The sequence below is a fragment of the Argentina silus genome (assembly GCF_951799395.1).
Source record: "Argentina silus genome assembly, chromosome: 6".
Classification (NCBI taxonomy): Eukaryota; Metazoa; Chordata; class Actinopteri; order Argentiniformes; family Argentinidae; genus Argentina; species Argentina silus.
In genome coordinates, this window is record NC_139660.1 from 869,479 (window position 1) to 892,577 (window position 23,099).

The following is a 23,099-nucleotide window of genomic DNA, read 5'->3' on the forward strand; positions in this document are numbered from 1 at the left end:
CAGGACCAGAGTTAGGACTAGAGTTAGGGTTAGGACAGGACCAGAGTTGATGAACACTTCTCTAGGACAGACTGAAGAGCTGGGGAGGAGGAGGAGGAGGAGGAGGAGGAGGAGGGGGAGGAGGAGGAGGAGGAGGAGGAGGGGGAGGGGGAGGAGGAGGGGGAGGAGGAAGAGGAGGAGGAGGAGGAGGGGGAGGAAGAGGAGGAGGAGGAGGAGGAGGAGGGGGAGGAGGAGGGGGAGGAGGAGGAGGAGGGGGAGGAGGAGGAGGAGGAGGGGGAGGAGGAGGAGGAGGAGGAGGAGGGGGAGGAGGAGGAGGAGGAGGAGGGGGAGGGGGAGGGGGAGGAGGAGGAGGAGGAGGAGGGGGAGGAAGAGGAGGAGGAGGAGGAGGGGGAGGAGGAGGAGGAGGGGGAGGAGGAGGAGGAGGAGGAGGAGGAGGGGGAGGAGGAGGAGGAGGGGGAGGGGGAGGAGGAGGAGGGGGAGGAGGAAGAGGAGGAGGAGGGGGAGGAGGAGGAGGAGGAGGAGGAGGGGGAGGAGGAGGAGGAGGAGGGGGAGGGGGAGGAAGAGGAGGAGGAGGAGGAGGAGGAGGCCGTGTGCCAGTAAACCATCCATCCACGCCAGGGGAGGCTGGAAACCGGAGGACGGGCTCATCGTAACACATGGAACGGAACGAGGAACGCTGTCAAACACATTACCAATACCATTCCTCATTCCGTTCCATGCATTACAAGGAGCCTCCGATCCTCCGGTTTCCTACCTCCGCCAGCCTCCCTTGATGCACTCAGCAGTCTAGAAGTTGAAGTGCTGAGGCAGGATTTCAGAGCCAGAACCCAGAGAGTAATCGGACCATTAGCTGAATGAAATGACTGCAGATGAATGGGATCTATGGCCAACAGCACTCTACTGTGAGAGGCTGTGGGCCGGGTCTCAGTCAAGGTCCATGCAGGGCGGTTCTGTGTGGTGTCAGGGCGGTTCTGTGTGGTATCAGGGGGGTTCTGTCTGGTGTCAGGGCGGTTCTGTCTGGTGTCAGGGCGGTTCTGTCTGGTGTCAGGGCGGTTCTGTGTGGTCTCAGGCAGACCTGGAGGGACCAGAGTACCATACAGACTCATGCTGGAAGCGTTAAAATCCCAGAAATCTGAAGCTACTGGGGTACGGAAGTCAGTGTGTATGTGTGTGTGTCTGTGTGTGTGTGTGTGTGTGTGTGTGTGTGTGTGTGTGTGTGTGTGTGTGTCTACTCACCGATGAAGGCTGTGACCTTGGGGTTGATGATGCCGCTGGGGAGCAGGTGGAAGTCATACTCCACTGAGTCCACCACCACCGTGTGGCCTGCGTTGTTGCCTCCCTACACACACACACACACACACACACACACACACACAGAGAGACACCGACACACACACACACACACACAGAGAGACACCGACACACACACACACACACACACACACACAGAGACACCGACACACACACACACACACACACAGAGACACCGACACACACACACACACACACACACACAGAGAGACACCGACACACACACACACACACACACAGAGACACCGACACACACACACACACACACACAGACACATCGACACACACACACACACACACACACATACACACATACACACATGCACACACACACAGACACACACACACACAAAGACAGAGAGAGACAGACATCAGAAATGTTTTGTTAATAACCTCAAACACGGCCCACAGCTTCCCTGCCAACACCCTGATCCTGTAAACATGCTACACATCATCAGCTACTGGTGGACCGTCTGATAGAGCACACACACACACACACACACACACACACACACACACACACACACACACACACACACACACACACACACACACACACACACACACACAGACATGCGCACGCACACTCACAGACAGACACACACACAGACATTAAGTGTTCAACACCACACCTAAATCAGCACTGGACCTAGATGATCTCCTTGTGTTGGGGGGGGGGGGTTGCCATAAATCATGGTTTGCCACCTTGCCTTTACCCAGCAAGCAGCAGGACAGGCCTATTCCTGGACATGGAAGGCCAGTTGAAGGGGGAAGGACGGTGGCTGGGTGTATACATGCCTCTCCTTTTTAGTTGCATTTACGATGTCCCCCCCCCGCCCACAACCCCCCCGGGCGGCCCATACCCCCAGCTGCCCCAATCAGAGGCCCTGGGCCGGGCTGTGCAGGACGGGGAAGATAACAGACGCTCGCTGCCTCCACCCGGCTAGCTGGCTAGCTGCCTGGCAGACTGCTGATAGGACGCCAGGCTGGCTGAGTGAGGTTTCACTGACTTGACCCTGCCGCCTGCTGGGTTTCAGGCCAAAGATGATGAAACCAAGAGGTGGGGCTTTTAATGCTGCTACCTACTGCTAACTACTGCTACTACAGGAGTGCATTGTAAGGAAAGTGAATGAGAAATGCACAGAAAATGGTCCTCAAAAGGCCTTTTTAAAGAAACAGCTTGACAATGACCTCATTTTCTTAATAGAATCACACAATACATTGGTTTTCTACGTGACACACTGTATATCACGTTGATTCAACCTCCCGTTGAGGAGAACCTGGGTTTGAAGGAATGGAGCCTACCAGTAGACTGTTAAGCAGCACATACTGACTGGTCGAGGAACGCAACAAGAGGGTTGCTAGTCATTAGCAACTTCCGCTAGCAGCTGGCATTACGTTTTATGCTCTATGGAAAATGCTAACAGTTCCCTCTCTTTCCTACTTCACTCTCTTTGTTCAGGACTACGGAATGCAGCTCTGAGCCTTTGGGAAGCAGCACAAGCCTGTCGCCATGTCACCCCGGCTCCTCCTGTATCTGTGAAGGGTTGATATGGAGCTTCTCATCTCCCGCTGCACCAGAGCTTCCACTCATCACCTCAGAACAACCAGCCTGGTGGTGATAAACCAGCCTGGTGATGACAAACCAGCCTGGTGGTGATAAACCAGCCTGACAGAACAACCAGCCTGGTGGTCATAAACCAGCCTGGTGATGATAAACCAGCCTGGTGGTCATAAACCAGCCTGGTGGTCATAAACCAGCCTGATGGTCATAAACCAGCCTGGTGGTGATAAACCAGCCTGGTGGTCATAAACCAGCCTGATGGTCATAAACCAGCCTGATGGTCATAAACCAGCCTGGTGGTGATAAACCAGCCTTGTGATGATAAACCTGCCCAACCTCTTTCTATTGGCTGAGAACACCACGTTTCTGCCCAACCTCTTTCTATTGGCTGAGAACACCACGTTTCTGCCCAACCTCTTTCTATTGGCTGTTGTTTGTTTCTCTGACGATTGCCATGGTGTTCTCCTAGTGTTGTTATGCCAACAGCAAGGCCTCTACCATCACCCACACACCCACACACACACCCACACCCACCCACACACACAATTACCAGATTAGACAACTGAAAGGTGCACACGCCCATTGAATAGCCCTCAAGTCTCCTCAACAATACAACACTTCACCATAGCAACAATATTGGCATTAAACAGAGAGAGACAGTGTGTGTGTGTGTGTGTGTGTGTGTGTGTGACACAAGACCGAGGCTAGACAATGGCAGACTACGTACAACATCTCCTGGGTGTTAAAAGCTGATGTAAAAATGATCAGATAGTAAATAGCGTATTTCATTATTAAATTAGCAAACAATATAGTCCAATGAAACGGAAGATAATCTCTCTGGTCCTCTTCTTTCCCATGCCGGTTTTTGCGATCAATGTCAGTGTCAATCGAAGGTAACTATTTCACTTCCTTGTTGAATCAGACTAACACAGCCAGCGATTGTGTGACACACAGAGAAGCTGTCAGTTCCCTGAGGGGTAACAGTAGCTTAGAGGGCTTAGAGGAGCAGGTGGGGCTCTCCAGGCCCGGGGTGGTGACAGAGACCCAGCTGGGCTGAAACAGGACCCTGAGACCCTGAGACCCTGAGACCCCAGGCGGACTGTTGACCCTGAGACCCTGAGACCCCAGACAGACTGTTGACCCTGAGAGCCTGAGACCCCAGGCAGACTGTTGACCCTGAGACCCTGAGACCCCAGGCGGACTGTTGACCCTGAGAGCCTGAGACCCCAGGCAGACTGTTGACCCTGAGACCCCGAGACCCCAGGCAGACTGGTGACCCTGAGACCCCAGGCAGACTGGTGACCCTGAGACCCTGAGACCCCAGGCAGACTGTTGTTGTTGGAACAGACTCAAGGTTTGGTGAATCAAGCATGTGTGGTGATGATCAGCCTAACCCGGCCAGAGACCTGAAGATGTGTGTTAGCCAAGCCTACCTCCCCCTCTCTCTCCCCCTCTCTCTCCCTCTCTCTCCCTCTCTCTCTCCCCCTCTCTCTCCCCCTCTCCCCCCCCCCCCTCTCTCTCCCTCTCTCTCCCCCTCTCTCCCTCTCTCCCCCTCTCCCCCTCTCTCTCTCCCTCTCTCCCCCTCTCTCTCCCCCTCTCGGCAGGCAGTCAGACTCAACCCGGCCGTTCACACACTGAGCTGTTGTGACTGTTTCAACCCTGTCAGATGTCAACAGACCCAGGCGTGATCGTCGGTTGTCAGATCATGTTAAGAATGACCCTCCTCCGGTCATGAGACCTGGTGATGCATGACCGCATGAATATGACGTCCAATCAGATCAAAGGGGTCTATATTTGATCCCCACAGACAACCAATCACAGCTTGGCACTGCCGGCCACCTGAGGTGAGAGGGGTGGAGCATCAACACTGACACAGTGACCTCGTCCCCGGACTGTGGCGCCCAGCGCATATTAACCTGGAATAACAACGACTCAAACCTGGCCTTAGACCTGGCATCCCTGGGGGGATGATTGATGCGAAGTGAAGCCAATGGCTATGCGCCGTCCTTTTTCAACGCTTTTTCTATTGGCTTAATGAAGGCCAAGTCTGATGTGTTGGTCCACCAGGCCTTTGGTGCATTTGGGTGGAAGCGTCTAGGACCGCCTGGCCCTGGGCCTAATTAGTGTGAAACGTTTCTCAGGGACATTTTAACCACCTGTGTTGCATGTAAGGGAAACCAGGAGGCAGCTTGCTGCCACAGCCCTTTTTATAAAAAGCAGAACACTATCTGCCTCCTTCACACACGCGGTAACTCGCTCCTTCTCTCTCTCTCTCACATCCTCTCACGTTCCTTCACACACGTTTGTCTCTCACGTGACACTCTCACACACACACACACACACACACACACACACACACACACACACACAGACACACAGACTCTCACTCTCACACACACACACACACACACACACACACACACACACACACACACACACACACACACACACACACACACTCTCACACACACACACACTCTCACACACACACACACACACACACACACACACACACACACACACACACACACACACACACACACACACACACACAGTTGTGTAGCATGCCATTAGGAGGTTTATTTTTACATGCTCCTAGCCTTGGCAGAGCCCCAGAGACCGAGTGAGGAACCTTTGCTATGTCAACCTGTTATCAATACCAGGCATAGCAACGCCTGGAAGCCTGGGAGTTTACCCTCCTAAACCTAACCCTCAACACATCCCTGTAGACAACCACTGATGGAATGGAGGTTTACCTACCTGTTTATGTTGGTGACCAGGGTTCAACCACCCGTTTATGTTGGTGACCAGGGTTCAACCACCTGTTGATGTTGGTGACCAGGGTTCAACCACCTGTTGATGTTGGTGACCAGGGTTCAACCACCTGTTGATGTTGGTGACCAGGGTTCAACCACCTGTTGATGTTGGTGACCAGGGTTCAACCACCTGTTGATGTTGGTGACCAGGGTTCAACCACCTGTTGATGTTGGTGACCAGGGTTCAACCACCTGTTGATGTTGGTGACCAGGGTTCAACCACCTGTTGATGTTGGTGACCAGGGTTCAACCACCTGTTGATGTTGGTGACCAGGGTTCAACCACCTGTTGATGTTGGTGACCAGGGTTCAACCACCCGTTTATGTTGGTGACCAGGGTTCAACCACCTGTTGATGTTGGTGACCAGGGTTCAACCACCTGTTGATGTTGGTGACCAGGGTTCAACCACCTGTTGATGTTGGTGACCAGGGTTCAACCACCTGTTGATGTTGGTGACCAGGGTTCAACCACCCGTTGATGTTGGTGACCAGGGTTCAACCACCCGTTGATGTTGGTGACCAGGGTTCAACCACCCGTTGATGTTGGTGACCAGGGTTCAACCACCCGTTGATGTTGGTGACCAGGGTTCAACCACCTGTTTATGTTGGTGACCAGGGTTCAACCACCTGCTTATGTTGGTGACCAGGGTTCAACCACCTGTTTATGTTGGTGACCAGGGTTCAACCACCTGTTGATGTTGGTGACCAGGGTTCAACCACCTGTTGATGTTGGTGACCAGGGTTCAACCACCTGTTGATGTTGGTGACCAGGGTTCAACCACCTGTTGATGTTGGTGACCAGGGTTCAACCACCTGTTTATGTTGGTGACCAGGGTTCAACCACCTGTTGATGTTGGTGACCAGGGTTCAACCACCTGTTTATGTTGGTGACCAGGGTTCAACCACCTGTTGATGTTGGTGACCAGGGTTCAACCACCTGTTGATGTTGGTGACCAGGGTTCAACCACCTGTTGATGTTGGTGACCAGGGTTCAACCACCTGTTTGTACCACTACATCCAGTGAGGTGTGCCGGAGTGGGAAGGTTAGAATGTCACCAAGCCGGTATCAGACTAGTGTTTACAGCTCCACTCAGGAGAGGAAAGGTTGGTTGGTGAGCTGTCTGACTGCTGTCACCGTTACTGAGGGGCAGATGGCTTACAACATCTTTTACCTTTCCTAAAATATCTCGCCACTCACAGAATCTTGTGATGACATCTACGCCTAGTCCTCTGCTCAAACATGATTCTCTCTCATCAAATCACACTGACAAACTAACATTTCATTGTAATATACGCCATTTAGCTGACGCTTTTATCCAAAGCGACTTACATTTACAGTGCACACATTTCAGTATATATGGTCCCAGCGGGAATCAAACCCACAACCTAAACGTTGTTAGCGCCATGCTGTACCCACTGAGCCACAGAGGACCATTGTCATCAAGCATTGTGAAATTGTGAGGCTAGGCATTAGCTAGGCCTACAACCGGGGGAGCTATAGGATGCACGTCTTTAAGGGAAGTAACTCATCACGTGGTGAGAGTGTGCTTAAGTCAACCGCGTCAGTTTGACCCCTCCCATGCCACGGCCGCAGGGGAAAACCCGCCAGTCATGTGTGCATGAATCATCACCACGACCCCTCTGGCGTGGAGCTCACAGCGTACGCTGAAGAGAGAGACGTATCTGAAGTATGTTAGTCAAACACCGAGAATGCGCACGCAGGCATACCTGGTCAAATCAGGGGGAAGAAAAAAAACTATGCTTGAGAGAAATGTTGCTCAACTTTCCATGTCATTTACCTCGCTCTACGTGAACCTGCTCGTCTGGGTCGTAACCCTGCCTGCCCTTGACATACAAGTCCCTTTGAAGAGAGGACTGAGGCTAAACTGAGTAGAAAGCCAACAGCTGAGTGGACATTACCTACAGGGATATGAAAGGCCCGTGTTGTGGCTAGTGCAGACCATATAGCCTGCGTCCACAAACCTATTGTTGGTACAAACTATTCAGTGTGGACTTTTCATGGTTTCACAAGAAAGCATTTTCACTCGGCTTCCACCACCTTCATTCACTGATTAGATTAGATAAGACTCAACGTTATTGTCATTGCACAGAGTACAAGTACTGAGACAACGAAATGCAGTTTGGCATCTAACCAAACAGTAGCATAGTGCAAAAGACATGAAATTGTAGACAGTGCATGATATTACAATATACGGTACTACAGTGAGTATAAATAAATGAATATAATAAGTGAATATACATGAGATGAATATCAGTATGACATGTACAGTTGAACGAGGGCAATAGGTCTCGAGGTATGTTACATATGTAAGATGTATAATTAGAGACCAATATAATAAATATGCGATGTGCAAACAAGCAGTAGTGCGAAAGCTAAATTGAAGTGGTGAGTGTGCAGCCAGTGGAGGTGTGGGGGAGGAACCCTGGGGGAGGAACCCTGGGGGAGGAACCCTGGCGGAGGAACCCTGACGGAGGCTCAGGCGACCACAGATAAACGGTGATAAAAGACGAATGGAGACTGATATAATAGGTCCATTATAAGTCTGCCTGATCACCCCCTGCTTTCAGTTGGCTCATTCATCCCCTCTCCCCCCCCTGCAGCTCTCCCCCAGGTCGTTGCTGCAAATGACAAGATGTTCTCAGTCAACTTGCCTGGTAAAATAAATAAAAGAAAGTCTATAATCTAGATATCAGGCTAGCTAGCTGGTAGTGCTATACTACCCACAAGTAGGTTGGCTTTTAAAGATCTTATATGATGACTAAATATGGTTAGCAAGCTATCTACAGTATACAACCCCTAGGCAACATCATCTGACCGAGGCAGGAACATTACAGGACCAGACATTGAATAACCCTGTCCTTAGAGCTGCTAGCAGACCGCCTGGCAGGGGACAGATCACACTAGCTAGCCCTGGCTGCTGCAGTCCACTCCCAGCTCCACTTGTTAGCTCCCATCTAGTCAGAGGGAATCTCCTGGTCCTCCCCGGTGGACCAGAAGCCCAGGAAAAACACACACAACGAGGCTATCGACGAGTTTGGCAAGCGTGAAATGTGGACGTACAGCTAGCGATGCTCGGAAGTCAAGGTGACATTAGCAAGGCTGGCTGTGACTTGCTAGCTAACGTTCAGTAAACACTGTCGGATGGTTAGCTAGCCACGTTAGCAGCCTCAACAGCTCCACTCACACAAGACCCCCAAACTTCCGAGCTAGAAACGTTACGACCCCACACGACCATCCCAATGTCACTGTAGATAGCGAGATAGAAGGCTTAGCTACCCCGCTAGCTCGCTAGCATACATGGTTTAGGTTCTTTTTTTACCTGACATCTGCAAACGATATCGGCGTCCTGGGCCAATAGGTCCACAACTTTGCCTTTGCCCTCGTCGCCCCACTGAGCCCCCAACACCACGGACACTCTGTTGCCCACACTCGGTCTGGCTACGTGAGGCTCCCCGCTGGTGGTGCTGTGAGCTCCGCCGTTCTGAGCCCCCCCAGACGGTTCTGTACACACACTCTCCGACATGACCGCCTCTCTTGTCTGACTGTGATTGCCCTGAGTGAGTTCCCCTGGCAGCTAGTGTCGGATCCCAGTGAGACTGACTGACTACCCTGGCTGTTAGTGTCGGATCCCAGTGAGACTGGCTGACTACCCTGGCTGTTAGCGATCGGATCCCAGTGAGACTGGCTGACTACCCTGGCTGTTAGCGATCGGATCCCAGTGAGACTGGTTGACTACCCTGGCTGTTAGCGATCGGATCCCAGTGAGACTGGCTGACTACCCTGGCTGCTAGTGTCGGAGCCCAGTGAGACTGAGTACTACCCTGGCTGCTAGTGTCGGATCCCAGTGAGACTGAGTACTACCCTGGCTGTTAGCGATCGGATCCCAGTGAGACTGAGTACTACCCTGGCTGCTAGTGTCGGAGCCCAGCGAGACTGAGTACTACCCTGGCTGCTAGTGTCGGATCCCAGTGAGACTGAGTACTACCCTGGCTGTTAGCGATCGGATCCCAGTGAGACTGAGTACTACCCTGGCTGCTAGTGTCGGATCCCAGTGAGACTGAGTACTACCCTGGCTGTCAGCGGTCGGATCCCAGCGAGACTGAGCCATACCCGGACACGCCCACACCCTTCTGATCTACAGGGAAGATGTTTGTGATTAATCTCCGGTCCACTCCCTTTGGTGTCTCTGTGGGAGACGAAGACGATTGAAATAGAATAACATGAAATTGAATGGAATAAGACGGAATAGAAAATAATAGCTATTATATTATATATACATATTCATGGGGAGCCTTTTTTCATCCTCACCCCCTATTATTTCCCCATTGACCAGTACAACTCTCTCAAGAATATCAATACATTTTAAATATTTACAAACATGTAATATGAGAGATCGAAACATGTATATGGTAAGTGTATACCATAGATACAGAACACTTTTCTACCGTCAATGGTTCTGTCTCTGTGGTACAATAGTACCGCCAGCAGGGGTCGCTGTGGCACCGTGAATTAGAGCGACTGGCCATGGTTACCGTGGCAACGATTTTGCGCCTCTTCGATTTCTCGTTTCCAGCAAAAAACCCGTCGGCCTCCGTAGCCCCTCAGAGGAGACCCCGCGGCGGTAACCGCTTGATTGACGTTGGAAGAGGAAAAAGACACAAGATCGGATTACAAGATGGCGGTCTGTGGACGGTAGGAAGAGGCCGTCGTCGCTGTTGTGTTCAACGGGGAATTTTACTGTTAGATATCCGGCCTTCTGCGGGAAACATCGTTGTCCGCATAATATGCTTGTGAATTGGCCTTAAGTTGTAGCTTAATATCGTGTAGCACATACTCAGATGTATGTCTGGAACATGCGGGTAGAAACAAAGTTTGAAGCTCGGGGATAAGAAAATACTATTTTAAAGATAGGGTGAAGAGAAGTAGCTAACGTTAGCTTGTTAGCTTTTCCTCAAGGTAACCATGTCGGACACTCGGCGGCGTGTGAAGGTGTACACGCTGAATGAAGACCGACAGTGGGACGACAGGGGCACCGGACACGTCTCGTCTACGTTTGTCGAACGACTGAAGGGAATATCATTATTAGTTCGGGCCGAATCTGATGGTGAGTAGCTGCTAGCTAGGCTTGCTAGCATATAGGGGTATGATTAATTCCTGGAATGAAAGAACGTTCGATGAACATTATGTACCATGTAAACATTGTCCTATCAGGGCATACGTTATAATTCTCATGAATTCCTTTAATACAGAAGCTCACAATAACATAGCATTATTTATGAGCCAAAAACGTATTTTTGAAATCGTTATAAAAAAGGTTCCATTATTGGAACGGAATTCTCTTTTCCAGCAATTAGACTGAGCCGTATATCTGGTGGCTAGCTAATCATTAGTGTTGGATGGGGGTCCGTTTAAATGCCGTATTGGAACGATCCAGTTATGAAACGTTAATTATGATCAGAAAAACATTTCCCTTTCGTAAATTATATTTATGTTGAATCGGATCCCCAGCTCAGTAAGATAACTAACGAAAGGGAACCTACTTAGTTATACATCGGATTCTATACTATAATTACTAACTCTATATTCATAACATGGATTGTTCCATGCAACGTTTTAGTCAGGGAGTAGTCAGATCCCTAGTTAGCTACCACAGGCCGCGAATTCAGTGATGTTAGCTTGCTAACCCGACGACCAGGGCTAGCCAGCCGAACAACTTGCGCTTCAGCTTCTGCTGTGAAGTCTGTTAGCTCTCCTCATGAACATCACCACCACGGCTGCGGGCCCGCCGACGCACCGCCTGGCTGGAGGGCAGCGTATCTGTTTACATGTGGCTAATGGTTGAAGACAAGAACACAGGAGGTGAAATGCACTGGATGTCAGTTTCACCTCTTTGCCTGCAACAACAGCCATCTTGTTGTTGATATTGAAGCTTTCTTATGCTAAGGCTACTTTGTGAAACTATGTTCTTTATTCACATCTCTAGCCAAGGATCTAGACAGCTAGTTTCATTATCTATGCTAATGTTGATGGAGTCTAGGCAGGCAGATATGATCGTGTCGGTGTGGTTTGCTAAATGCACTTTTGTCTTTCAGGCTCACTTCTGCTGGAGTCTAAAATCAGCCCCAATACTGCATATCAGAAACAGCAAGTGAGTATACACTGCCTCTAAAGGAGGCATACACTGCCTCTAAAGGAGGTATACACTGCCTCTAAAGGAGGTATACACTGCCTCTAAAGGAGGCATACACTGCCTCTAAAGGAGGTATACACTGCCTCTAAAGGAGGCAATTATGTGAGTGATGGGCTTCCTAATGGATCTTATTGATGAGCCAATTATCCCACTTAATCCACAGTTTTAGTAGGAAGACAAAGGATTGGCAACAAACTTGTTTTGATGAGGCCATATGGTCTGCTCCCCTAAACATCCTCTTGGTAGTTTTATTAAGTGTGGACTATTGTTTTGGCTTGATCAGGAGAAACTGTGTTCATGTGGTTCCCTCTATCTCCTCTCCCAGGACACGCTGATTGTGTGGTCGGAAGCGGAAAACTATGACCTCGCTCTCAGCTTCCAGGAGAAAGCTGGCTGCGATGAAATCTGGGAGAAGATTTGTCAGGTAAAGTGACACCTGGCTGTGCAGTTTCTGTCTGAGTCAGATTGAGGTTTATGGTGTTTTGTACTGTACATGTTTATTGACTTTTTTTTATGGCTTAAGAGTGCAGAAGTCATGTTGCAGGAGCCGCCTCTCTGGGCTGTTCAGGGCTGCCCAACCCTCTCCTGGAGAGCTGCTGTCCTGCAGGTCATCACTCCAACCCCACAGTAGCACACCGGTTTCAGCTAAACAAGGGCTGTGTTCCAAAATGTGTGTTATTGCGCTCTATCTAGAGCCATTACCAAGTACGGATATGCTCTACGCATTTTGGGTTGGAGTGAAAGCCTGCAGCACACCTCTGGGCTACAGCGGCAATTTGTGACATTTAGATATGCAGACAGAGCAAACCTCCTAGATTGTTAACAGGATTCGTACTATGGTGTTTTGCTATATCCATGTATGAATACCTCAGCAAACCTGTTTAAGTCATGTCTGTGAATAGTCGGCCTGTGCTGCTTTTTTAGGGGCCAGTGAACAAACAGTATTTATCATTTACACTTGTTGGGTGTCCAATCGGATCATGCCCTGTATCAGTGCTTTTTGAAGTATCTCCCAAACATCAGGAGACTCCATTTCCCTTCATCCCAGTTGTTCTGAAGGGTTGCTTCATGTCTCTACTGCCCCCCCCCCCCCCCCAGGTGCAGGGCAAGGACCCCACGCTGGAGATCACCCAGGACCCCATCGATGAGTCTGAGGAGGAGCGCTTCGAGGAGATGCCCGAGACCAGCCACCTGGTGGAGCTGCCCCCCTGTGAGCTGGCCCGCCTGGAGGAGATCGCCGACCTGGTGACGTCCGTCCTCTCCTCGCCCATCCGCCGTGAGAAGCTGGCCCTGGCCCTGATGAGCGAGGGCTACATCAAGAAGCTGCTGCAGCTCTTCCAGGTGTGCGAGGACCTGGACAACCGCGAGGGCCTCCACCACCTGTACGAGATCGTGCGCGGCGTGCTGTTCCTGAACAAGGCGGCGCTGTTCGAGGTCATGTTCTCGGACGACTGCATCATGGACGTGGTGGGCTGCCTGGAGTACGACCCGGCGCTGGTCCTGCCCAAGAGGCACCGCGAGTTCCTCACCAAGACGGCCAAGTTCAAGGAGGTGATCCCCATCACGGACTCAGAGCTGCGGCAGAAGATCCACCAGACCTACCGAGTTCAGTACATCCAGGACATCATCCTGCCCACGCCTTCCGTCTTCGAGGAGAACTTCCTGTCCACGCTCACCTCCTTCATCTTCTTCAACAAGGTGGAGATCGTCAGCATGCTGCAGGTGAGTGACATCACGCACCACCAACGCCGTGTGACCGACAACGATTTTGTTCTCTCTGATTTTTCCGGTCTTTTTTTTTCTTCCATAATTGACTACAAACAGGATGTAAGTAAATCTGTATGTGTTGTTGTTTTGACAAACGCCTCCTCAGCTGTGGTGTCTGCGCTCGTTTTGGCAGTTGGTGCGTGTGTGTGTACGCAAGCTCTTAAGTCACTACTACTTTCAGAAATGTACACTTCATTTGCAATGGAGATGATGACTTAACTGAGTTTCCCTGTTGATAGGTTAGCTTGCTAATGATTTCCTTGTGAAAAGTATGAAACATTTGATGCGGTGGAGATTCTGTTTGGGACTCTTATGAATGTACTGTACTGGAATTGAATGTACTGGAATTAATGTACCCTGTCTCAGGAACATTTTGTAAAGTACAGACTGTTAAAAGACGGCTCTACATGTGATAACATTCTTTACACTCTGTTGTCAAAGTCATCAATGAATTGAAGTGAACAATGCTTATTGTGAGTGTTGTGAGTATTGTGAATGTCTCAGGGTGAGATTAAAGCATTGGTGTTTGTGTTTGATTATGATGCAAGGTTTCCTAGCTGATTAATAATCCCCATAGAAAGGCAACTAATCAGAAGTCAATGTGGACACTGAGTGACAATTGGATGTTGCGTTGTAAACAACAGCTGAACACCTACAGGGCTGGTATGTGGCTGCTCAACTCCCAGAGTTTGAACACCATGAGAGGGATTTCGTAAGGTTGCACTTGACTTGGCCGGGTTTAAAATGGCCTGAATCTTAACTTGAGACACCCGTCTACCACTGACATCAATGTATGATGTTAGATTCATTCTCAGTTGCCTTGTGTCTGAATGGAGTGCTCAGTCCAAAGAGCCGTGTGTGTATATGAAGAGTGCCTGCCTTCCTCACAAACCCCTCCTGACAGGACTTCAGTCAAACGGAAGCATTAATAACACACAGGCCTGCGTCTGAGGGAGGGAGTTAACCTCTTGTTCCCTGAGCCACAGGAGGACGAGAAGAGTGTGTGTTAACCCCTTGTTCCCTGAACCACAGGAGGATGAGAAGTTCCTAACAGAAGTCTTTGCACAGCTAACAGACGAAGCCACGGAGGATGGGAAGAGGCGGGAGCTAGTAAGTCTGTCACTCATCACCTCTCTGTTGCCGTGGTTGCAACTCTGTTTCAGGAAAACAAAAATGGCTGACTGCTCATGTTGCTGTATCAATAAGTGTCTGATTGGAAAGCGAAAAACATCTACTTCTTGTGCTTGCCCTCATTTATCTTATCTATTAGCAAAACATGAAGCGAATTTGTCATGAATGTTTGTTTTTATTTGTGAGATGTATTTGTCTTCTCCTTCATAGGTGAACTTTTTCAAAGAGTTTTGTGCGTTTTCACAAACCTTGCAACCGCAAAATAGGGATGCTTTCTTCAAGACTCTGGCAAATCTAGGCATTCTTCCTGCGCTTGAAATAGTCATGGTAGGTGTTGTTGCCACAAAGAACAAAGGCGCTTTATTTTCCCTTTGATGTTGAGATGTTTATGATAAACTGAGTGTGTAGTCTATCTATAATCGCCTCAGAACAGGTAAGGTGTGTGTGTGTGAGAGACCAAACTGACCCCACTCTCTCTCCGTAGGGCATGGACGACCTCCAGGTGAGGGCAGCAGCGACGGACATCTTCTCGTACCTGGTGGAGTTCAGCCCCTCCATGGTCCGGGAGTTCGTCATGCAGGAGCCCCAGCAGACTGATGATGTAAGTCGCTATGGAAACTGCCTCGCGTGCAGAAAAGTAGGCACACTGTAGCATAAACCGTTCACCCAGAAACTATCAGAAATGGAAATCTGTGCGTTTTTAATCTACGGGTGTGAAAAGCTGTCTGATGTGAGATGTGTTTGGTTTAACTGTGACATGTTTACTCTGTCCACCTGTTGTTGTTGTTTATGCTGAAGCTGCAAGCGCATTACCCAGGGTGCTCTGGGACGGGGAAATGTAGGATGTGTGAATGTGGGTCTGTGTCTTACCTCACCGTCGTCATTAACAGAGGAGATGGAGCGCCGACTTCACTGGTGTGGAATTAGCAGCTTTATGCAGCCGCTACACGGAGCCAGGCTTGCTTACGCAACCAGAGACGGGGTTATTTAACACACTGAAATGTCACTTATGAAGCATCCGTCTACCTGCCACTGATGGCTGCTGCTCACAGCCATCTATTCCGTTTTCAATTGATTGAATATATTAGATGATTAAAAGATCTTACAAACCACGTCATTGAAATGGCTTATTAAATTCCGGGCTTATTTCTGTAGGATGCCTTCTCATGTTTCCTTTCTGTGTGTGTGATGTTATTGACAGCTTATCTCTCTCCCCCTCCCCCTCCACCAGGACGTGTTGTTGATAAACGTGGTGATCAAGCAGATGATCTGTGACTCTGACCCAGAGCTGGGGGGTGCGGTACAGCTGATGGGCCTGCTGAGGACGCTCATAGACCCCGAGAACATGCTGGCCCCCACCAACGTGAGGCTCACACACTCCACACTCTCTCACACACCACTTCTGTCAGACCACACACACACTTCCGTCAGATCTTACACACACAAACACGCACCTCTGTTAGGACTTACACCCACACACTCTCTAGTTAGACTTCATACACACAGTGATGATATGAATCAGTTCAACCACATGAGTCGTAGGTATCAGTGGCTTACTGTGACCTTCATGTAAACATGTATATCCTAAACCATCATGTAGTGCATTCTGTTAATGAGATTATGACCGCTTTTGAGGTGATTCGTTGATGTTTCAGCTAAGCCTCTGACTCATCACCACCTCTCTCTCTCTCTGACTCATCACCACCTCTCTCTCCCTCTGACTCATCACCACCTCTCTCTCTCTCTGACTCATCACCACCTCTCTCTCTCTCTCTGACTCATCACCACCTCTCTCTCTCTCTCTGACTCATCACCACCTCTCTCTCCCTCTGACTCATCACCACCTCTCTCTCTCTCTCTCTGACTCATCACCACCTCTCTCTCTCTCTCTCTGACTCATCACCACCTCTCTCTCTCTGACTCATCACCACCTCTCTCTCTCTCTCTGACTCATCACCACCTCTCTCTCTCTCTCTGACTCATCACCACCTCTCTCTCTCTCTCTGACTCATCACCACCTCTCTCTCCCTCTGACTCATCACCACCTCTCTCTCCCTCTGACTCATCACCACCTCTCTCTCCCTCTGACTCATCACCACCTCTCTCTCTCTGACTCATCACCACCTCTCTCTCTCTGACTCATCACCACCTCTCTCTCTCTCTCTGACTCATCACCACCTCTCTCTCTCTCTCTGACTCATCACCACCTCTCTCTCCCTCTGACTCCCATCAGAAAACGGAGAAGACAGAGTTCCTGAGCTTCTTCTATAAGTACTGCATGCAGGTCCTGACCGCTCCCCTGCTGGCTAACACAGCGGACGAGAAGAACCCTAAAGGTGAGGGGGGGAGGTCAGAGGTCAGAAGTGTGAACAGTATATACAGGTAGTGCAGTATAGTTTAAGTAGTGCATGTGCAATGTAAGGGTGTGTGTGTGTTTTTCATGATGATGTTCATAGCTTGTCCTGTTTGTTCTCTCTCAGATCTGCAGGAGGGTTCCACAAAGATCATCAACCCTGTGTGTCCAGGTAGGTGTCATTGAGTTCTCACTAGCTTAGCTTCATCCCAGCTGTGCCCTCACTAGCGTAGCTTAGCTTCATCCCAGCTGTGCCCTCACTAGCGTAGCGTAGCTTCATCCCAGCTGTGCCCTCACTAGCGTAGCGTAGCTTCATCCCAGCTGTGCCCTCACTAGCGTAGCGTAGCTTCATCCCAGCTGTGCCCTCACTAGCGTAGCTTAGCTTCATCCCAGCTGTGCCCTCACTAGCGTAGCTTAGCTTCATCCCAGCTGTGCCCTCACTAGCGTAGCGTAGCTTCATCCCAGCTGTGCCCTCACTAGCGTAGCGTAGCTTCATCCCAGCTGTGCCCTCACTAGCGTAGCGTAGCTTCATCCCAGCTGTGCCCTCACTAGCGTAGCGTAGCTTCATCCCAGCTGTGCCCTCACTAGCGTAGCGTAGCTTCATCCCAGCTGTGCCCTCACTAGCGTAGCGTAGTGTAGTTTCATCCTAGCTGTGTTGGCCATGTGTACGTCAGTGCTAGTGATGTACACAGTTCAGACAGCTGTTCTCAGGTGCTGGCACTGAACGTCCCATGTCCATAACATTCTAATTGGCATTCTCAGTGGAATGAGGTTGTTCTAGAACCTTTGGTACCAATGCTAGTTCCATACTAAACACATCTCTATGGCTCTGACTCACTTCAGAGAGAGTGTGTGTGTCTTTCCTGTAGTAAATGTATTGTCTGTGTCTTTGAGTGAGGTGTTATTTCCTGACTGAGTGTGTGTGTTGTCTGTCTGGAGTCAGTGTTTTATTTCCTGACTGTGAGTGTGTGTTGTCTGTGTGTTCCAGATAATTTCCAGACGGCCCAGCTGCTTGCGTTGATCCTGGAGCTGCTGACGTTCTGTGTGGAGCACCACACGTACCACATCAAGACCTACATCATGAACAAGGACCTGCTCCGGAGAGTCCTGGTGCTAATGAACTCCAAACACACCTTCCTAGCCCTCTGTAAGTCCCTGGAGACACACACACACACACACACTACACACTGCTGTATGTAGCTGCGTCTAGAGTAGGGGGAATGTAGAGGTACAATGACTGATCAGCACATTGTCCTGAGTAGTCTTAGTCCCAGTGAAACCCTGTAGACCTAGGGTTGGGTCCTGAGTAGTCTTAGTCCCAGTGAAACCCTGTAGACCTAGGGTTGGGTCCTGAGTAGTCTTAGTCCCAGTGAAACCAATTAAACAATTGTATTGAATATGCTTTTAGGTCTAGGGCTAAGCTTAATCTGTCCTGTAAACTGGCCGCTTATGTTGCATAGTAGCTGCAGTCTGAGGCTCTAGTCAGTGTGAGTTGTGTTGGTGGTAAAGATGTGGAAATCAAAACGTACTCAAACTAGATTCTCTTGTGACTATCGGTCGGTTTAAGACTTTAATGGAGGATCTGTCACCTGAGGAGTCTACGTGTCTCAATTGATTATATTGTGTGTAATGTAGACTATTGTTTTGTCATTTAATGTAATGTGTTGTTTGTAGTAGTCGAATGTTATTTTAACCTAAGCAGAGCTCCCCTGGGAACAGACATTGGTCTCAGTGGGACGCCCTGTAAATGACCCCAACAACAACAACAACAATAATATTAATAATCTCGTCCCCCAGGTGCCCTTCGCTTCATGAGGCGGATCATCGGGCTGAAGGACGAGTACTACAACCGTTACATCATCAAAGGGAACCTGTTTGAGCCGGTCATCAACGCCCTGCTGGACAATGGGACCAGATACAACCTCCTCAACTCTGCCATCATCGAGCTGTTTGACTTCATCAGAGTGGTGAGGAGCCCTGGTCACCCCGGGCCACCGCCTGGAGGCATACTCCCCTCTCCCTCCCCCCCCCTCTCCCCCATCACACATCTGATGGGACTAGGCAGGCGTGTGCTGCTGGTGGAGGTAGAAATCAGAGGACGGGCTCATTGTAATGCATGGAATAAGGAATATAGGTTTGGTTTCATTCCATTCCATGCTTTACAATGTGCCCTTCCTCTGGTTTCTGCCTTCCCCGTCCCCTGGTAGGCTGGAGCACCACCTGGTTTCTGCCTGGTTGCTTCCACCTACCTACCCAGGCTGTGTCTGGTCTGTGAAGGAGGAGGGATGAAATGCAACTCTCTCTCCACCCGTTTCCCTGAAGTCTGCACTAGTTCACTTCCTGACAGAAGTAAAAGAAAAGGACTGATGATTAGGACACAGCGTGTGTTTACCATCCTGCCATGTACCCGACACATTATCATATAATAATGTACATCTTAATATTATAATAAAAATTTAAATAATAATAATGTACATCCTAATATTATATAATAATGTACATCCTAATATAATAATAATAATAATGTACATCCAAATAATAATAATAATAATAATGTACATCCTAATATAATAATAATAATGTACATCCAAATAATAATAATAATGTACATCCAAATAATAATAATAATAATGTACATCCTAATATTATCATATAATAATGTACATCCTAATATAATAATAATAATAATAATGTACATCCAAATAATAATAATAATAATGTACATCCTAATATAATTCTAATAATAATAATGTAGATCCTAATATAATAATAATAATGTACGTCCTAATATAATAATAATAATAATAATGTACATCCTAATGTAATGATAATGTTCACACACTAATATAATGCCCATCTCTGTTCCCCTCAGGAGGACATCAAGTCTTTGATAGCACACATCGTAGACAACTTCTACAAAGCCCTTGAGTCCATCGAGTACGTCCAGACCTTCAAGGGTCTGAAGGGCAGGTACGAGCAGGAGAAGGACCGGCAGACCCAGAGACTCAACAGGTGAGTGGCGGTCTCCTGACCCCTCCTCACCCGTCCTGACCCCTCCTCACCCGTCCTGACCCCTCCTCACCTCTCCTTACCTCCTCACCTGACCCCTCCTCTCCTGACCTCTGACCTCCTATCAGAGACATGGGGACTGAAGGCCACAGCAGGGAGACCAGAGGCTGGTTCTAGCGTATCAACGGGTAGTTGATGTCACATCATTCTGGAGGTGTTGGAATGTTGTTTAGAAGCTGAGAGTTTTAGCTTTTTGTTTGATGCTAGAAAGAAAAACTTGAGTAGCAAGAAGTTTCCATTGCATGGTTTGTGTTTCACATATTTATTATGAAATGAATCGTTGGAGTGTTTAGAACTTGTTTAAACCGGTCTTCCTGTCGTCAGATATCGCCGGGATGCGCGGTCGCTGGACGAGGACGAAGAGATGTGGTTCAATGACGATGAAGATGATGAAGATGGCGAGGCTGTGGAGAAGAGTCGGTCTGAGGAAGAGAGCTTCCCAGAGAGCTACGGGAAGTACATGGAGGCCAAAAAAGGTATGTTACCCCCTCCGACCTAAAAACAGTCAGCATATGTTGACCTTAGGGTCTAGTTTGCCCTAGCCTGGCCTCCAGGTCTGTTAAGAGGCTTTACAGAGCAGTAGGGTCTGCACACTCAAATGATCCACTACAGAGTCAGACCTTTATTACAGACTCGTACAGACGCTTTGATCCTAAACAGTCTTCATCACGAAGCATTTGAGTGTGCGGGCCAAGCCGTACTTCAATCATGCCGACTGTTCTCTGCCTGCACCCCCATTAGGGATGACTGTTCTCAGCCCTGCACCCCCATTAGGGATGACTATTCTCTGCCTGCACCCCCATAAGGGACGACTATTCTCTGCCTGCACCCCCATAAGGGATGACTGTTCTGATCAGACGTTAGTTGTCTCTCCAGCAGCAACAGATCTGAAAGTCTCTTCTTTTTGGGGGTCTGTGGTTCGGTGTTGGGTCATATTGTTTGTATTGAGTTTGTGTATTTATTGTTGTTGTTGTGAAGCACTTTGAGACAATAGTCTTGTAAAAAAGTCTCGCTATACAAATAAATGTGATTGATGTGTGTTGAACAAACCAGTCTAGATAGTCAGTCTGTGTAAGGAGTGGGTAGTGACCCCCCCCCCCCCGCCCCCGTGTTCCGTCTTCACAGCCAGAGAGACGGAGGAGAAGGACAGCTCCCCAAAGCGGACCCCCGAGGCCGGGAGCGTCAAGTTCACCTTCTCTCATTCCGCAGGCACAGCCAACGGAACCAACGGCGCCAACGGCAAACCGGCTGGCGTCTCCGCCTCCCCTCCGACCACCGCCAGCCCCAACGGCCCCTCGGCCAAGACGCCGCCCACGCTGCCCGCCTCCCCCGTGGTCAAGGTGAGCTCCTCCCCCTCAGCCAGACTTGTTCAAATCAGATTTTTCAGATCAAATACTGCGTCTACCAACTGCCACTCAGGTTGACAGTTAGCTGCAACCCGTACCACTCTCTACCTGCCACCCTGAGTAGTCCAGGGGAGGATGGGGGAGAATGAATAGGCCTAGTTAACTCATTCAGTGCCGAGGGTGAATAAAGTCGCCCAATTGTTCAACATTCTAGAGTGCCACGGGTGACTTTATTCACCAACAACGCATCAATGACGATGCTTCATTTTGTAGCCAATCAGAGTGTTGTTGCTAGGTAAACACCACATAGAACACTTGGCTCTCCAGGTGGTGAGGGTTCTGGAATTATGTGGCAGTTGGTGGGTTAATGAAACCTCTGAGTCTGTCTCTGGTTCTGACGTGAGGCCTGTCATGTCTGACAGACAGCGCTGGTGGGCCTGGTGGACTACCCCGACGATGAAGACGAGGAGGAGGAGGACGAGGAGCAGGCGCCGCGGAAGCGCCCCCGTCTGGGCTCATAAGCGTGGGCGGAGTCCCTCAGTCCCCTGGTCTACTGTCACGGTCCACTGGAGAGACGGAGAGACCACTCCCACCCTCCTCCCCCCCCCTCCCACCCTCCCTCCCTCCCAGCCTGCCCCCTCCTAACCCTCCCCCTCACCCCCACCTCTGCTCCAACACACACACCCCCACCCCCCCTACCCCCTTCCTACCTGGCCTGTGGACCAGAGGTTGACCAGTCCAGTGCCAAGGCTCCCCTGACCTGAACCTGACCCAGATGCTCTGGAAGGCAGGGGGACACAGCCTCACTCCCCCCTCCCTCCCCCAGACCTGGGACCTCCGCCTTGGGCCTCAGCTGCTCTACAGGAGCTGGAGACTTCCAGGGGCTGCCAGGGAAGAGCCAGTCAGGCTAGCAGGACTAGCCGCTTAGTTATGGAAGCTTGATTGGCTGAACCCTCAATGAACTGTTGTTTTGGGTTGGGTGGAGGAGAGGGAGCTAGGCTAACAGAGAAGGGGGGCAAACAAACAAACAAATGAAAACAAGAACAACAAACTAACCTACAGAAAATAATAAAAACAACGTTGCTTAGTTGGGAGGAGCAGGACTGGAGCGTGGAGGCAGGGGCCGCGCCGTCAGAGGCTCCCTCAGATGAAGACGTCAGCCAGGAGTCCAGTATTCACGACTTCATTAAACTGTACAGATGGTTTTTTTTCTTTTTTTTTTTTCTTCTTTTTAATCATTTGCCCCCCAAGAGATTTTAAAAGGGGGGGAGCTATACCTGCCAGTGTATTTTTTTCGTGCACAGAAGGTGGGACCCACCGTTCACCCCTTTTAATTCAATTATTTGATGATTCATTGTAGAAAGCCAAGAGTTGCAAATGCTGGTTTTAAAGATAACATGTATTAAACGGCAGTAAAGTCATTTTTGCAGCCCACTTTTGAGGATGTCTGAAGTTTGTGTGTATTCCTGTGGCTTGGACTCTTGCTGGTTTTGACATGTGGCTACCAGCTACTGCCTGCCAGAGGGGGGGG

General features: G+C 49.6%; 2 protein-coding genes across 2 annotated transcripts in view; one reads left to right on the forward strand and one right to left on the reverse strand.

Annotated features, from left to right (window-relative positions):
• Positions 1–9,678, reverse strand: part of adss2 (adenylosuccinate synthase 2) — a 20,101-nt gene extending 10,423 nt beyond the window's left edge. The window contains exons 1-2 of the mRNA XM_083671704.1: positions 9,032–9,678; positions 1,237–1,339 (exon numbers count right to left, since the gene is read on the reverse strand). Coding sequence (XP_083527830.1) covers positions 1,237–1,339; positions 9,032–9,235 — 307 coding nt within the window. The 5' untranslated portion in view covers positions 9,236–9,678. The remainder of the gene's footprint in view (positions 1–1,236; positions 1,340–9,031) is intronic.
• Positions 9,679–10,389: 711 nt separating this feature from the next.
• Positions 10,390–23,007, forward strand: ppp4r3b (protein phosphatase 4, regulatory subunit 3B). The gene is made up of 16 exons (XM_083671466.1): positions 10,390–10,816; positions 11,805–11,860; positions 12,228–12,326; positions 13,001–13,624; positions 14,702–14,779; positions 15,011–15,127; positions 15,285–15,401; positions 16,032–16,163; positions 17,034–17,136; positions 17,281–17,325; positions 18,142–18,300; positions 18,951–19,120; positions 20,026–20,165; positions 20,547–20,698; positions 21,348–21,562; positions 21,991–23,007. The coding sequence occupies exons 1-16, from the start codon at positions 10,675–10,677 to the stop codon at positions 22,087–22,089; spliced, it is 2,448 nt and encodes an 815-aa protein (XP_083527592.1). The 5' UTR covers positions 10,390–10,674; the 3' UTR covers positions 22,090–23,007.
• The last annotated feature ends 92 nt before the right edge of the window (positions 23,008–23,099 follow it).